The 17,491-nt window shown below is 35.1% G+C and overlaps 1 protein-coding gene across 7 annotated transcripts; it reads left to right on the top strand.

Annotated features, from left to right (window-relative positions):
• Window positions 1-2,506: 2,506 nt before the first annotated feature.
• Window positions 2,507-16,281, top strand: LOC9649733 (O-fucosyltransferase 1). Of its 7 annotated transcripts, none has more exons than XM_024681675.1 (6): window positions 14,405-14,988; window positions 15,056-15,079; window positions 15,151-15,195; window positions 15,271-15,355; window positions 15,425-15,504; window positions 15,556-16,281. In XM_024681675.1, the coding sequence occupies exon 6, from the start codon at window positions 15,595-15,597 to the stop codon at window positions 16,234-16,236; it is 642 nt and encodes a 213-aa protein (XP_024537443.1). In that variant the 5' UTR covers window positions 14,405-14,988; window positions 15,056-15,079; window positions 15,151-15,195; window positions 15,271-15,355; window positions 15,425-15,504; window positions 15,556-15,594; the 3' UTR covers window positions 16,237-16,281. The 7 variants fall into 7 exon arrangements, with proteins under 7 accessions (XP_024537448.1, XP_024537443.1, XP_024537446.1 ...); XM_024681678.1 differs by having other exon boundaries at window positions 15,258-15,355; XM_024681679.1 differs by lacking the exon at window positions 15,056-15,079 and having other exon boundaries at window positions 15,258-15,355.
• The last annotated feature ends 1,210 nt before the right edge of the window (window positions 16,282-17,491 follow it).

Raw genomic sequence — 17,491 nt, 5'->3', positions numbered from 1 at the left:
TGCAATATTAGAGAAAACTTGATTTAGTCCTGGCACCTCTATAGCTGAATTATTAAAATTTTGATTTATGCCAGACTTAGAAACTGATTGGATTAATGAAAATCCTAGAATATAGTTGGAACCAAAAAATAAGTTTTAGAATCTTAAAGTTATTTAATTAATAGTTGCTTAGTATTATATTTCACATCTGACTAGTAAGCTATATATATATATATATATATATATATATATATATAAAATTCTACATTTAATGATAGAACAAGAGTAAACAGACAATGCAATCCAAATTTCTTTATTATATAGGAATTTTTATAGTATTTTAACTATATTAGTTATTTCTAAAATGGTAAAAAAATTATATATAAAATAAACATTTAATTTTTATTTTAATAATTTTATTAAAAATGTGCTAAAGTAATTGACTTTTCTTCACATGTATCACCATGCTCTCCTCTTCAAATGATGAATATTATATCATAAGTGGCATGCAACTTATTAAGTAAAATTTAGAACCTTTTTTTTATTAATATTTTATCACTATTATAGAAAATTATTTGTAAGTGTATCATTATTTTCACTTAAAGATCACCTAATTCAAATTAAATTTTGTGAATAAATTTAAGTTTTATATGAAATTCAGATCTCTATTGTTACATTCACTAATAATTTTATAGTTATTAATTGTTAATAAACTTTTACTAAAATTACATTTTAAAAATTAGCAAAGTTTTCCAAAAGATATTGAATTTTTATCGAAACTATAGTTATTAAAAATTAATAAAAATTGACAAAACATATTTTAATAACAGTTTTTTTAGTGTCAAGTAGAAGTTTATAATTATAAACATGTTTGTAATTTAGATTAATCCTATATCAAGGAAAATTTATAAAATTAATCTATGATGTTAAAAAATCACCAAGCATATTTTAAGTATATCCACTCCTATAGGCTAATAAAAAAAACTGAATTTAATATATATTAATTCAAATATATAAAAAAATGTGATTATTATTCATAATCTAAATTTCTTAAATGTCAGTTCCTAGTATTGGTTAAAAAGCTTAATATATTCTGGCTTCAGGCTTTTCATATCTGCTGGTAAATCATTTCCTGTTGCCTCAGCAAATTTCTCCAAAGCTCCAATAGCCTTGTCTTGAATAGCCTCAATAACGTGCATGTCGAGCTGTTGCGTCTTGAGTTCGTCTATATCCTTCGCAGAATTTCGAGACTCCAGCATGTAGACATGAACCAGTAGCGCATAGACAAGCGCAACACCTGCTCCCAAAAATTGCCATCCTCGTGCAATGGGTTGAGCATATCACAGTGTAGCAGTGACTAACGAGATTCAGAAAGAACCATATAATCCAGTGACGACCAAGCTTCCACCCTGATAGATATCAGCAAGCTCATATTCACCCTTTGGGGGACAATCCCTCCTCCTCTCGCCCGAAATAGCCATTTCAAGACTAGCTTTTTAGCATCTTGACCGTTGGATTGGAACGGCCATTATTAGATTCTTTGTAATGGAAAAAACCACCAACTATTTATACCCAACATTAGTATCTCGTCTTGCCAATGCCTAGATCCCCTGGGGCAGTAGCTAGCACCTATGTCTTAGAGCGAGCAATGATTGTTATAAGCTCATATACCAGAATAATCAAACCATACGATGATGAGCGTTCTCTCGCGGGTGGAGCGTAAGAAGGGGCCAGAGGCAATGGAAGCAAGTGACTGCCAGTATGATGGGATTTGCTGGTCGATTGTCCATCTCTGGCCTGGTGCTGCTTCTGTGTACGCTGGTCTCGCAATTGCAGCAAGATGGTGTCATCGTTCGGTCGCATGTAAGCATTCCTCTCGATTTCCTTGCTCCTTGGTTTTAAGCGTTCGCCTTTTTTTTAGCTGATTGATGTGATTCTCTTTGGACAAGCTCTTCTTCTTCTGGCTGGAGGCCTTCCTCGGCTTCCAGATCTTTTTGGCCGCAAAAGTACTTGAGTGAACTATCTTGCAGCCCCTCCCAAGAAAAGCAATGGCTATCTTGTAGTTCGGTGCCATTGTGGTGTAACCAACAGCGCAGTGTCGTAAGAGGCATTCTATTTTCCTTGCTTTTTATTTCCAACTTCATCGTTGTGGCTTTGCAGATTTGCAATGCAATTTGGCAGCGAGGATAATGCATGCAACGCTTGTGTTGCCAGAGTAGGATGCTAACACTTTTATCTTTTGCTCTCTTCCTTGGTTATGATAAAGAGCAAACAGTTGTTTTTGATGTTGCAGAGGCATTTATGATTCAGAACACTTTATCAAATCGCTTAGACACGATGTCAAGACTCGTTTCAAACCGGACGTTATGTTGCTGAGCAACCAGATCATGAGCAGGCTCCGCCACTTTCTCCGATTCTAGATGGGTACTTACTTTTGACTTTCGCACTGACAAGCTTCTCTTAGGTGCCTTGCCATCTTCAAACCGGAAGAACAAGAGATACTATGAAAGTACCGAGAGCAAAACTTTGCCAAGAAGCGCCTCGTCTACAACGAGAGGCGGGAAGTGTCCACCGGAGAAGTCGTCCTCAAGGCAATGGGCCTCGACAAATCGACGGGCCTCTACCTCGCAGCAAGAGGTTCAGGCAGCCACTGTAAATCCAGAGAATCGCACCACTGTCACTGCTCAGGAGGGGCTGGAAGCTGTCCAGGCCGAAGGGAGAGGGCTGCTGGGAGCGGCGGCGGACTATATGGTGTGCTTGCTCTCGGACATAACTTTTTCAACAATCTCCTGGGCCACAGGCTCTACTATGGCTTCCGGTGTCCATCCAGCCTAGCAGGAAGGCTCTGGCACCGATCTTTATGGCTCGTGAGAGTGGTGGTGGCTGCAGTGCAGCAAACTTCGATGTAATGGTGAGTGGGATGATGAACAGTGCACCTCTTAGCAATTATTAAGTGAAGCTTGCACAACAATTTCAAATAGTTATTCTACTATAAAGTATTTTTTAGATGGCTGAAATAGAAGAAAATTATTTTAAACTTAATTTGATTGAACTACTTATACTTCACTAGTAAGCATATAAATGACTTATATATTTTGAATTATTAGCCAAAATAATAATTTTTAACTTGACAACTATAAAAAATTTAACTATAAATTTAGAAATTAAATGACTCTGTCCACTGAGGCTGGAGGATCTGTTCTTGCTCCATCGGTCACAAATAGGACTGCTTGCGGTATCACATTTGCCATAAGCTTGGATCAAGAATGTCCTATGACATGAGAACACGAGCGTGGAGCTGCTGCCTCGATGAAATATTGCCTGCATTCGCACTGGATTGGTTGAGGGATGCTAGGTGTGATCGAAACATATGACAAAGTTTACGATGCTTGAGAACTATTCTTTCGCAGGAAATACTTTGATCTGGAACATAAATCCCTCTCTTTTTCTTCTCAAGCTTGTGAACACTTCATGCAGGGAGGAATTTCAAATGGAGAGACGATAGTGACGAGAATAGCATTCAAGCTGACGTCTGTAGGCTCTCAGAAATTTTCTTTCGCCATCATTGATTTTGCTTGCTTGCTTGCTTCTCACAGAAATTCCAAAAGAAAGTACCGAGCTGCGAGCTGGTCGTGATGATCATGTGTCGAGGTAATATTCAAGAAACTGTTCTCCTTTTGTGGATTTCGTGAATGCGATCAATTTCTTACAGCTGGAGGCGATGGTGGCCTTGGTTCTGGCGGATCAGCTCCTGCAAAACTACACCCAGTGCCAATTTCTCCCTCTTTGCAAAACTCCAGCTCCAATCCACCGGCAGCCCATGCGTGATCGTGTAAGTTGAAATTGAGCGCCAGCTTTAAGGGGCATGAAGGCTCGGCCAGTGCTAATTTGCGGTCATCTGTGTGGAAAAGGATTCCGGAAAGCAGCGTCAGTCCATCTCGTCATGCTGTGCGCCAGCGGAGTCACTGTTCTTTTGTATCAATTTTAATAAGTATAAATCTTGATTACAAACGAAATAGAGAAAAACAATTCTAAAGTATTTCGACTAAATTTTATATCTTAAACAATAAAAAACAGTATTCTAACATATCATTCGACCATTTTCTGCTCTTAGAATGTCATTTAAGATAAAGTTTGAAAGTCATTGGTCACCTTGAAAATTATAGCAAAGAGCACTTAGTTTAACTGTCTTGTCTGGTGAAATTGTGATGCTAGCACCTTCACAGCTCCGTTGAAATTCAGCACCTCTTACAAGATTGCCATTATTATTTCCAATGCAATTGTTGAGAACAATAGTTGATATTTTGTTTGTGAAAGGTGCACATGTAGCTTCAAGCTGCCATCCTTTGGACTCATCATTCACATCAAGCTGTTCAATTTTCATGGTCTCAATATCACAAGTATCAGTAAAGTCTGCTATAGCCTAGTGAATTTGTATTAGTAAGTACAAAAAGAAAATAGAAATTTAAGGATTACCAATGAGAAAGAGACCAACACAAAGACAAAATAAGAAATAAAAGTATAAGTAGCCATGAAATGAAAAAAATTATAATTTTATGTATGTTTCGAATTTATCATCAATTTATATAGTGAATCAATCAAAAGAAAAACAAATACAGAAAAATTTGAAATTATTTGGCTGTGCATGCATTTTCAAAACTTTACCCTTTTAATTTCAACCTCTGTTTGAATTTAAGCAATATAAAGCTGACAAATATTCAAATATCCTCTTGGTCAAAGTCCACGCATGGCGACTAAACCTTGGACCAGCACAGTGTGCTGCCTTCTGAGTCTTGTTGTTCTGTCAAGTACAGTTTTGGGTTTGTTTGTTCGTCCTCGATGGCTGGAGGATCTCTCCTTTCTCCATTGCTCACAAACAAGCAGATCGATTACTACAATTCCAGTTTTGCTGGCTTGCATCGTGGCCACCAGTAGAGGTTTGATATTTGGATATGACATTGGAATCTCAAGTATAGAAGACGCTTCAACGCTTAGCGAGTCCTATAAGATCGCCATGGACGATTTTCTCATCAAGTTTTTCTATGTCCGCAAGCACGCTGCCCACGAGAACAATTACTGTAAGTATGACAACCAGGGTCTCCAGGCATTCAAGTCCTCGCTCTATCTTGCAGCTCTTTTTGGAGAGTCCTATGTGACGAGCAACAAGAGGTGACGCCCAACAATGCTAATTGGTGGCCTCAGCTTTCTCATTGGAGGGGCTCTCAATGCTGCCACAGAGAATTTGGTGATGCTTACCAAAAGTTCTTATTAGGATATGTTCTTGGTTTGTTTAGCTAACTATTTGGTAAATGATAATTTCAATTCTCATTTAAATCTATAATTGTTTCTTCTGGATGAAACATTTTGATTTCTATCTTCAGGTACCTTTATCATATATATATACATATACACATGTATACAATATATATGTATATATAAAACATATACATATATATATACACATATATATACATATATATATATATGTATATATATATATACATACATACATATATATACATAAATACATATATATACATATATACATATATATACATATGTATATATATATATACATATGTATATATATATATATACATATGTATATATATATATATACATATGTATATATATATATATACATATGTATGTATATATATATGTATGTATATATATATATGTATGTATATATATATATGTATGTATATATATGTATGTATGTATATATATGTATGTATGTATGTATGTATGTATGTATATGTATATTCACAAGTCACAAGCATCAATATTATAACTTTCTATGCTCTGGTTCTGTTCCAGTTGATTGGGTTCCACACAATGCCTCACTCTATTCAGCAGTGATCATCGTCATGATCAATGATTTTCAAAGTGGCCACTAGAATTATTTTAGCTAGTTCGAGTTCAAGGGGAACGAAGAGCTCCAAGAGATTCACAGTAGGCATTCACATGATTTCTTTTGCATGGTCTTGGGATGCCTGGTTCCCAGTGAAGTTTTTTCTTTTGAGATCTGCTGACCAGTGCAGTAAACATGGATGACACTCTTCGTGCGTTTCTTCTTGCTTGAGACGAAAAAAGTCCCAATCGAGGAGATGCGGCGGAGCAAGATGATTCCAAGTTCTATTGGAGCTAAAGAGGAATACACAATTCATTTGGATCGTACTTGAAGCTGAAAATAGCACTAAAGGAATTTTTAGGGTACCTTATTGAACAAGGATTAAGTTATGTTTTGATTGACAGTGATATAGAGAAGCATAGATATTTTGTGGGAGTCAAGATATATATTAAAGGACAATAAAGATATAGAGGAAATCAGTTGGAGAGCTTGCAATAAAAAAGAGGGTAACAACAAGGAAGGGCTAGGTTAAGCTTCATCCTTTTTCTGAAACATTTACAAATGTTTAAGAAGTGTTTTTGGAGTATTCTTAGTAAGGTAAGTTATTAATTTTTAGTGAGCTTTGGAGTGTTTTGAAGAATTTTGGTTATAATTCACAGTTGGCCATTGGCAATAGAGTGTTCTTAAGCAATTTTATAAAATAATCCTTGTTTATTTTCCTTGCAACTCATTAGATTCTTGCTTAGACGCACATAATAGAATTTACATGGTAAAGTGCCTCTTGGCCTAGGTTTTAGCAAAAATCCTATTAAATCCAAACGATAGTTGCAAACCCAATTAAACCTTGTAAATTAGGAATTGGGTGCCATCTTTTCTTGGTTGGTGAAAATTTTCAATGAATAAAGTTTCTTAAATCCTAATGTGGGGAGACTTTTGGCTAGGCCAATGCCCCCCCAAGTTAAAATAGAAGCAAAGGCTAGCATATGGATAATTAGCTTCCAAAACAGAAAATTCTATATCTATTAGTTGAAGTGGAATTAAAACATTAGAAATAATCAAAGGTGTGTTTAGGCAATGAGAGGAAATGCACTAGGATATTCTTCTATGATTTGGGTGCTTAATATTTTCACTATGAGATAAAGCATGGATGAGAATTTACAATCCAGTTATAGGAGATTTAGTTTTAAGAAGAAGATATAAGGAAGAGGGCTAAGCTAGGCCTCAAAAGCTGTTCAAACAATGTCTAAAAGTAATTTTGGAGTATTTTTAGTGAATAATGAAGAGATTGTGAGTATTAGTGAGATTGCATTTAGTTTTAGTGAGATTTGGAATGTTTTGGAGAATTTTGGTTGTAACTCATAGTCGGTCATTGGCAATAGGGCATCCATGAGTAATTTTGTGAAGTAATCTTTATTTATTTTTCTTGTTGTTTGCTAGATTCTTGCTTGGGCACATAGTAGAATTTGCACCTTTTGGCCTCAATTTTTAGCAAAGATGCTACTAAATTGAAGTGGCCGAAGGATAGTTGCAAACCTAATTGAATCTTGCAAACTAAGAATAAGGTGCCACCTTTTTGTTGGCTAAGGAATCTTGTTGTAGGGAGACTTTTGACTAAGAATTGCATGTGTATTTAATTAAAAAGCTTAATGAGTTTTTAGATCTTTATATAGAACCATATTGTTAGTGAGCAATTGGTAAAATATTTGTCAGTTACATAGGCCAATTATGGTAAGTTTGACTATTCACTCTTCTTAGGTGGTATAAGTTGTTATTTATTTTAAGAAATCCATCCTTATAATAAAGGTTAAGATGATTGATGTTTACTATGGATGCAAAAGTTCTAGTGAAAATCTATAATTTTTAAATATTACCAAAGTCAATAGTTGGAGGATTTCTTCTCATTTCATCACTCGCAAATAAGCAAAACAGTACAAGGGTTGTACTGATAATTGAATGAAATCTCAATCTTCACAGTTGACATGTTTGGCTGGAGTGTTCTCTTTCTCCATAGAGGAATTCTATGTTTATTAGCATGATCAATCATCACTTTTAGAACAGTACTCAATTCAGTAATATTTAGCTATAGTAAAAGTTTATAAAGTTATTCAAAATTTATCAACATTAAAATAAAAGAACAGTCAAGTTCTCTATGAGGCTGGGAATTCTAGGCATTGAGGAAATCCCAAATAGTCAGGAAAGTAGGGTAATTTTGTTGCTGATAAAAGGAATTCATGACTTAAAAACTTTAACATGTCTTTAAGATTTCAAAACTAGCACATATCTTATTCAAGATTTGAAGGCTTAACATCAAACTTTTCATGGCTATTGGTAAAATAATTTCTTGGTGCCTCCAAAGCTAAATACCCTCAATTACTTGTATGTAGATCGGGCACTTACTTCTTGACTAGACCATATTTGTTTTGCAGGCTCTTGAGTGGATATTCCAATATGCAGACAAGCATAAGCATAAGGAAAGTCGCCATCTTTGTCATTTATGGATTGAGTATACCAAATATAAATCTAACAATTATTAAATTTCCTTTGTAATTTAAAATTGAGAATATAGTGAAGGGGGATTAGCTTTTTTATGCACAATGATTGTATAGACAATGTAATATGAGCCTACAGAGGCTACCAACCAAAACCCCACCTTACCTTCCCTTAATATCAACTATCAAAGGTTTGAGTGATAATTCCTCAACTGGGCATTTGAAATATGCCAAAATTTTGGTTAATATTACTTTGTATTCTTTTCTCTAAAGCCATTTTTAATGCATAGCTCAAGCCCAAGATATAGAAAAGGCAAAGCATTTGCTTTATATTATAATTATTGTAGGAGACCTAGTGTTACAACTTAAATCTCACAACATATGCTCAAAACAAACACTTGAATGCCATAAATAAATGTTGATTATTGGTAAGTGTTTGATTATTCCATAGTTATACATAAACAAGGAGGAAAAGCTCTCACACTTGACACTCTTTCCTAATGGCTTTCTCAACCATCAAATGCTTTTCCTTACTAAGTACTTTATTCTACCACTATTGGCTTTTGGGCTCTTCTCTCTTTTTTTTTAGGATCTTCATTTGAATTTCTTCTAAGAATGTTGGATTTTTTCAATTGGAAATGTGGTGTTTGTTTAAGATAGATAGTTTTTTTTTCTTGGATGCATTGATAGCCATATGTTATTTTTGTTTTTAAACTTGAATTTTGCACCAAAAAGATTTTAAGAAAACACTAGAACCTTAGTTTCTAGTATTGAAATAAAGACGGTGTAAGAAATTGAGTGATTTTTTCTTTAGGATGTGGAGAAATTTCCTCCTCTACTTAATCCTTAAATATGCATAACACTAAGGTTTAAATTCTCATATGCCAAAGTTTGTATTAAGATTTAGAGGATTAACACTAAGAAGATTTAGGGTTTAAAAAGAAGATAGAAGTAGTTACATTTCTTTGTTTCCTTTCTTTGCTATGGAAAAATGATTTTTCATGTAAGCTATTGGTTTTTATTTACTTATAAAACTTTTTATTCACTCTTTATTTACTTGTAGATCCCTCATAATAAGGAGCATTTAAACTAATGGGGTTAAGGCTTTAATACTTATATGTGAGTAAAGTCTATTAAGTATTTTACAATAAAAATTTATATTCACTTTTTAAAATTTTTCACAATGTAACAAGTGGAGAATAAAGGATACAAATTATTGGTAATATATATATTTATTTATTTATAAAAAAATTTAATATTTTATTTTACATATTTTATGATGAGCAAGGGGAGGATAAACCCTTAGTGTAAAGATAAAAGCTTTGATATTTACATATTAATTATTTTACTAATAAAATTTTATATTTTATATTTTCTTTTGTAAATCCTTTATGATGAGCAAAAAAAAAATAAAAGAAAAAAAACAAAATTGTTACTTGTAAGTAAATTTATACTAATATATATACTCACTATTTATTATCACTATTGTCTAGGTCCCCTACATTTGGTAGTAAATAGTTTAACGAAACTCTTCATGCAAGTAAAAATGTAATGAATTTTACAATTATTATTTTATTTAAATATCTACTTTATTTATGAGCCTCTTTCTTTTCTCTATTCCCTACATAGTTGGGAATGTTTTTAATATTGGAGTTCAAACTCTTGATTGAGCTATCAAATATACATTCCAATATTTCTATTTTTGTGACTTTCAAAAAATTTAATATACATTCTCTCTTTATTATGCAATGATCAATTGTATATCTTTGGTCCATTATAATTAGTTTATGAATAAAGTGGTGGTCTAACATTTAAATATACTTAGACTTTTTTTAGAGCTATCTTATACTCTTCACAACCCACATAATAATAATTTAAGGATGCTAGCTATTTAGCCTACATTTATTATTATTTTCTACTTGTGTTATCCAATATTTTAAAAAAAATTGAAATCAATTATAACATTTAGAGTCTAATGTAAATATGCATAGAGTGAAAGGAAATCCTATGTTAAAAAACAAAAAAGCTCTAAAAAAATTAATAAAATAGATAACTATAAAAATAAGGAAAATGATATAAAAAAAGGGTTAATTTAGGCTCAACCCCCTTTCTTGAAATGATTAATAGTGTTTAAAAGAGGTTAAAGCTGTTTCTAAAATGTTCTAGATCAATAATTATAAAATTATAAATGCTAATGTGATTGCACTTCATTTTTAATAAGCTTTGGACATTTTTCAAAAGTTTTAATTTTAGCTCATAACATCTTTAAATAATTTTGTTAAATAATCTTCATTTCTCTTACTTGCAATTCACTAAATTTTGTTTAGTCCTTTGTCTTTGGGGCTTATCTTTCTTTGCTTATCATGAGAGATTTATAAAACAAAATAGTAATAAAAATTATGTTTAAATAAAAATTAACACTACCAAAAACTTCTATTTTTTATTTTTCTGTAAGGATCTACAAGTGAAAATTTATGTTTTGTAATGAAATAACTAATACAGTTTATTATCATATAAGTTTCAAAATCTCAACCCTAGTAGTTATATGTTATTCATTGTGAGGGATGTACAAGTGAATAAAAAACTTGTGAAAAAAAAAATTTAATAATTTAGTTCAAAATAAAAATTTTATAGTAAAGAAATGTAATTACCTCCTTGTAAAGCCCTAGATCTTCATGGTGTTAATGTTCCAGACCCTAACACAACCCTTGGTAAATAAAAATTAAAACTTTATTGTTATGTATACTTAAAGTATCGGACAGGAAAGGGTTCTCCACTAGTGAATTTTGTGGTCGTAGAATCTTACTACCTGCAATATTTGTAATTTATTTTTACTACCAATTATTGTAACTTTAATATATTTGTAATATAAAACTCTTTCGACTAATTTCATTATTTTCCACATCTCAGAGAAGGGGCCATTTAATCTCTCACTCCATCTCCATTTCAACATTAAAAATTCAGAATTTAGAGTTTCTTTAAAATCTTTTTAGCACAGTTACATCAATTAAAACATAAGTTTAACTATTTCAAGAGTTTGAACAACATAAGTAGAAAAATAATAATGAATGCAACTTAAATAGTTAACATTTTTAAATTGTCACTGTGTGAGCTATGGAAAGTGTAAAATAGTTCCAAAATAAATCTAAATATATTTTAATGTTGTACGAGGGTTTATAAATGTAATATATGAAAAGTTTTGCTAAACTTTTTATTCTACTTCACTTTTATTTTCAAATGTAAGGGTAATATAGATAATAATGAGAAATAACAATTGCATAATAAATGTAATATCAATACATACCATTTTGAGTGCACCATTATTTACTTAATGTTAATTTTGCATCAACTAAAGGGTCATCATCCCATTGCTCATCATAAAATATATATAAAATAAAATTGTAAAAATCGCTATAATTAAATAAAAATCAATATTAACAAAAACTTGTCTTTTTATTTTTCACTTGCTCATTTTGATAAATATAAAGCTTTATGACAAATTAATAAATAGAATTTACTAGTATATAACTCTCGAATCTTCAACCGCACTAGTTTAAATATTACCATTGTGAGGAATTTACAAATAAAAGAGTGAATAGAAAACTTTATTTATAAATAAAACTAATAGCTTATTTGAAAAATATTTTTTTTGTGGCATAAAAAGGAAATAAAAAAATATAACTTTGAGCTCAGCATTAATCCTCTAAATTTTAATACAACTTTTAGCAAATGTAAATTTAAATTTTATTGTTATATATATCTAGGTATTGAGTGGGGGATGAAAGTTCTTCATATCCTAAAGAAATGGCTATTCAATCTTTTATTTTGCTTTTATCTTAGTAGTAGAATTTAAGGTTTTAACATTTTCTTGAAAACGTTAATTGAAACATAACTTTAATTATTTTAAGGGTTTGGATAGAAAATAGGAATCAATGTAAACAAGATAATTAGCATTTTTAAATTATCACTATATGAAATGTGGAGAAGGTAGGATAACTCTAAAAAACATTTAAGTATATTTTGATGCTATAAAGTTTATAAATATATAGTATGGATAGTGCTTGGAAGTAGACCACTTAAGATATGCATAAATAATGAGTGCAAAGTTTATTATAATTTTTTATTTGTATAAAATATTTGGCTGAACTTTTTATTTTGTTTAGCTTTTGTTAGTGAATGTAAAGGATGTAGATAATAATGAGAAATAAAATTATATAATGAGTGTGAGATCAATGTATACCATATTGATATACTAGTGTGTAATATTATTCATCTATAGTATCTCAATAAATAGTGAATATAAAACTTAATATAGATTTATTTATAAATAACACTTTTGCTTATTGTGTTACTATTTAGAGTCATTCTCCATTTGCTGATTATTGTAAGCAACTAAAGGGAACGACTTGATAGACGGTCTCTGGGGTTCAAATATAAAAGGAAAGGGCCCATGAATAAAAGTGCACCCCCTTTTCCAATCGGTTAAGGGTCTTAGGATACTTGGGTTAAATGTCCTTGGGTTTGAATAGTATGACTTCCCGGGAAGTCCAAACTCAGAAGCTCACATTTGGTATTAAAGAGGTTTTAGGTCCGACTCTGTTGGTTGGCTAGGGGAATCACACCATATGTTGATTGACATTTAGCTTGTCCAGTTTTGCTCCCGATGGGTAGGGTGTCAAGAGAGCGGGGCTCTCGGGAGAACTGTGGTTCTCAGCTTCCGTTCACGAGGGCGTGAACTTACAGGGAAGCGTGGTGGATTGTAAGCAACCAAAGGGAACGACTTGAAAAATAATCCATAAGGTTCAAATATAAAAGGAAAGGGCCCATGAATAAGAGTGCACCCTCTTTTCCAATTGGTTAAGGGTTTTGGGATACTTGGGGTTAAGTGTCCTTAGGTTTGAATAGTACTGTGAATAGTATTAGGCTGGGTGACATCCCGGGAAGTCCAAACTCAAGAGCTCACAATTATAAGGGATCTACAAAAGAAAACATTAAATATAAAGCTTTATAGATAAAATAATTAATTATTTTATAAGTGTCAAAACCTTTATCTTCAAATGTTATATGTTCTCATGGCAAACTCAAGGGTTTATCCTTCATTTGGTCATCATTAAATATTTATAAAATAAAATAATAAAAAAATTGTGATTAAATAAAAACTAGCATTACCAACAACTTACTATAGTCACTACTTTATTAAAAGTTTTTTTCATCTTGGAGCTCAACCTTATCATCGCTCCTTACATATAAGTTTTAAACCCTTAACCTCACTAATTTGAATGCTCTTTATTATGATGTATTTACAAAATATAATAATGAATAGAAACTTTTATGATAAATAAATATTATAGCTCACCTTGAAAAACAATTTATGTGGCAAAGAAAGAAATAAAAAAATATAACTACCTCTTTCTAAAGCCCCAAATCTTCTTAACAAAACTCTTAGCAAATAAAAATTTAAATTTCTTGTTCCACCTTTATCTCAACACTAAAAATTATAGTTTTAATGTTTTTTAAAAAACTTTTTGGCATAGTTTTATCAATTAGAACATAACTTCAACTGTTTCTAGGGTTTGAATGACATAAGTAAAAACAAGCAATGAATGTAAATTAGATAGTTAATATTATCGAGAGTTTTATACACTTGGAGAGTGTAGGATAATTCCTAAAGAAGGCCAAACATTTTTAAATTCTAGACCACTACTTTATTCATTAATTGATTGTAATAGATCAAAGATATATAGTTAATCACTACATAATAATGAGAGAAATAAAAGATCTTGAGAATCACAAGGAGAATAAATAAATGGAAATGTATATTTGATAACTCAATCAGAAGCATAAATTCCATCTTTATAATTTGTACCACCCAGAAAAGGAAAATTATCGAATTCATTTAGTTGGCCCATGTCACTGGCTAAATTTCTACCACACTGTGCTACAAGTTTTTCTGCTTCTAAGGTTATATAAGCTACTTTACTTATAGTTCTGTAAATCATAAATCAGTTAGATCGTCCAAAATAACGAATATACCTATAAAGTTTCAAAAATTTCTCTTCGTTTAGGTCATAATTTCCAGGAGCTATGGGGGCAGGGTCTGAGAAATCCGAGGTAAGCAGGATGGATCTCACGCTCGATCTTCCATCTCGGCGAGGAGCTAGCTGGCTAGTGATTGGGACAATGCCCGTGCCCCGGTCGATCTGTGTGCGTCAAGACCGCCATGGAGGAGTTTGTGATCCGGAATTTGCAACAGCAGGACCGCCTCGTGATCGGCCGAGCCCAAAGTCAAGAGGATGATACACGCCGGTCGAGCTGCGGCAATCAGTGCAGTGAGCCCCGGAGGAACTGAGATCCGTCCGGGCTAAAGGCCGGAGTCGATTTTCTCCACGCAAGAACAGGAACCCCGTGTCGAGCATCATGCTTCTCTCGGACGGGAAGGACAATGCGAAGTTCTTCCGGTGACAGTGGTAGCGAGGGCGTTCCAGTGCACCCTTTTGGATTTGGATCCCGAGGCCATGCTGAGCATCGCCCAGGCCACCGACGGTAGCCGTCCAGCACGCGTTGGTGGCACAGGAAGTGGAGGTCTGTGATTGAAGTGGTGCCAGCATGAAGGGATTTTCTGGTCGATTGTCCATCTCGCAATTGCGGCTCATCGTTCACTCGCATGTAAGCATTCGTCACCATTTCCTTTTATACTTGTTTGTCTCCTTTTTTTGTTCTCTTTTTCTGGCAGCTTCTTCTTCTGGCTGGAGGCCGCGTAAGTAATTGTCGAGTGTTTTTCTCATATCTTGCTCTTCTTCCTATGTAACTTAGTGAACTATCTTGCAGCCACTCCCAAGGAAGGCAATGGCGATCTCGTCGTTCGTTACAATGGTGGGCTTAACCAGCAGCGGAGACATTCTAGTTTCCTTGCTTTTTATTTCCAGCTTCATCAGTGTGGCTCTGCAGATTTGCAATGCAGTTTTGGCAGCGAGGATAATGAATGCAATGCCTGTGTTGCCGGAGTAGGATACTCTCTGTGGAACGATAAAAGGTCCTTTTATCTTCTGCTTTCTCGTCCCTGGTTAGGATAAAGAGCAAATAGTTGTTTTTGATGTTGCAGACGTCAAGAGTCGTTTCAAACCGGACGTGATGCAGCAGGCTCCGCGCTGAAGGCCACTTCATGTCGATCCACCTCCCTGGGTACGTACTTTCGACTTTTGCATTCTTCCTCCACTGACAAGCTTCTCTTAGGTGCCTCGCCATCTTCAAACCGGAAGAACAGGAGATACTATGAAAGTACCGCGAGCAAAACTTTGCCAAGAAGCGCCTCGTCTACAACGAGAGGCGCTTGATCGGGAACTGTCCCTTGACACCGGAAGAAGTAGGTTCATCCTCCAGGCAATGGGCCTCGACAACTCGACGCGCCTCTACCTCGCAGCGGGCGACATCTTTCGAGGCGAGACGTTCATGCAGCCACTGTATCCTCACCTAGAGAATCGCACCACCGTCGCTGCTCCGGAGGGGCTGGAAGCTGTTCAGGCCGAGGGGGCTGAGACCGGCGGTGGACTACATGGTGTGCTTGCTCTCGGACGTCTTCATGCCAACTTACGCCGGTTCTTAGCAACTTTGCTCCTGGGCCACAGGCTTTACTACGGCTTCCGGGCGTCCATCCAGCCCAACAGGAAGGCTCTGGCACCGATCTTTATGGCTCGCGAGAGTGGTGGCGGCGGCGGCGACGCTAACTTCGAGGCCATGGTGAGAGGCGAGGTCTTCCCGCCGGGTGAATCCCGAGTCGTCTTCACGAATCGCTGGCCGGAGTGCTTCTCGGGCGAGAGGTGCCCAGCGACTACCAGCATGAACGCCAGGGCTTTGGAGGAAGGTGGCGACGGGCCCTTCGGGTGGAAGGATCGAATAATTCATCTATCTTGTTAGTTTATAATGAAAGAACATAGGCAAATGAACAACCGCGTTGCTTCATCTCGGGCCCCAATTGGTACGTTTCTCAGCAACAAGCTGTTTGAAATGCATGGCATGGTCATTTTTTTCTACTGATGCTGTCTACATTCTTGGGCAACTCTCGGTTTGAAAAAAGAAAAGCATATGCTTGAATTTGCCTCTGTATATGGCTACGTATATTTTGTTTGGTCGAAAGAAAACGTACACATACGTGTGTTCATAATGACCACAAATCAATGGGTGGTGCTTCCGCTGCTATGCTGTGGACTTTTCACTCCTTTCCTGGTATGATGGGGTTGGAGTGTTCGCGTTCATCGTGATTTCCATGGGGGTTCTTTTAGTTTGGCCTTTGCGGCTCTACCGCTAGCATGGCAAGTACAAGCCCTTGTACTTGTGGGATCAATTTTCTACGCAGGGCTGCTTCATTTCTACATGTTACACTCCACTTGACCTTCTATGAGTGGTTTTCCAGCAGACCTTGATGTTGACAAACAGCTTGCTGTGATGCAGGAGAATGCCATTCAAGCTTTGAGGGAGTTTGCTGAGGCAACAACCCCAGAATTTGAAGAGCCTGCTTAGTTGAGTTGGTTGCTATTTATTTCAAGTAATCCTTAAGAAATCCATTCTTCTTAGTGAGAATTTGTAGTTTTAAAATATTATGTGAATTTATATAAAGCTGACAAATATCCTCTTGGTCAAAGTCCACGCATGGCGACCAGGACAGTGTGCTGCTTAACACAGTTTTGGGTTTGTTTGTTCGCTTGTCCTCGATGGCTGGAGGATCTCTTCTCGCTTCATCGCAAATAGGCAGATCAATTACAAGGGTCGCACTACCATTCCGGTGTTGCTAGCTTGCATCGCGCTAGCGGAGGTTTGATATTTGGATATGACATTGGAATCTCAGGTATAGAAGAGGTTTTTACTTATTGCAAGTTCTACAGATCTGCTCTCTCTCTCTCTCGCTGTGTTTTTTTTCTAGGTGGTGTTATTGCCATGGACGATTTTCTCATCAAGTTTTTCCCCACTGTCTATGTCCGCAAGCACGCTGCCCATGAGAACAATTACTGTAAGTATGACAACCAAGGTCTCCAGGCATTCACGTCCTCGCTCTATCTCGCGGCTCTCTTTGCCGGTAGGGAGGGGACTACTGGGACCGCCGGTGTGTTCTTGCTCTCGGTGATCTACATACGAAGAGCAGGTTGCAACTTCGAGCTTGGTGATAAAGCTGGTG

Source organism: Selaginella moellendorffii, unplaced genomic scaffold (genome assembly GCF_000143415.4).
Source record: "Selaginella moellendorffii unplaced genomic scaffold, v1.0 SELMOscaffold_31, whole genome shotgun sequence".
NCBI lineage: Eukaryota > Viridiplantae > Streptophyta > Lycopodiopsida > Selaginellales > Selaginellaceae > Selaginella > Selaginella moellendorffii.
The sequence above is the reverse complement of the archived record's forward strand: the minus strand, read 5'-3'. Positions and strand labels throughout refer to the sequence as shown.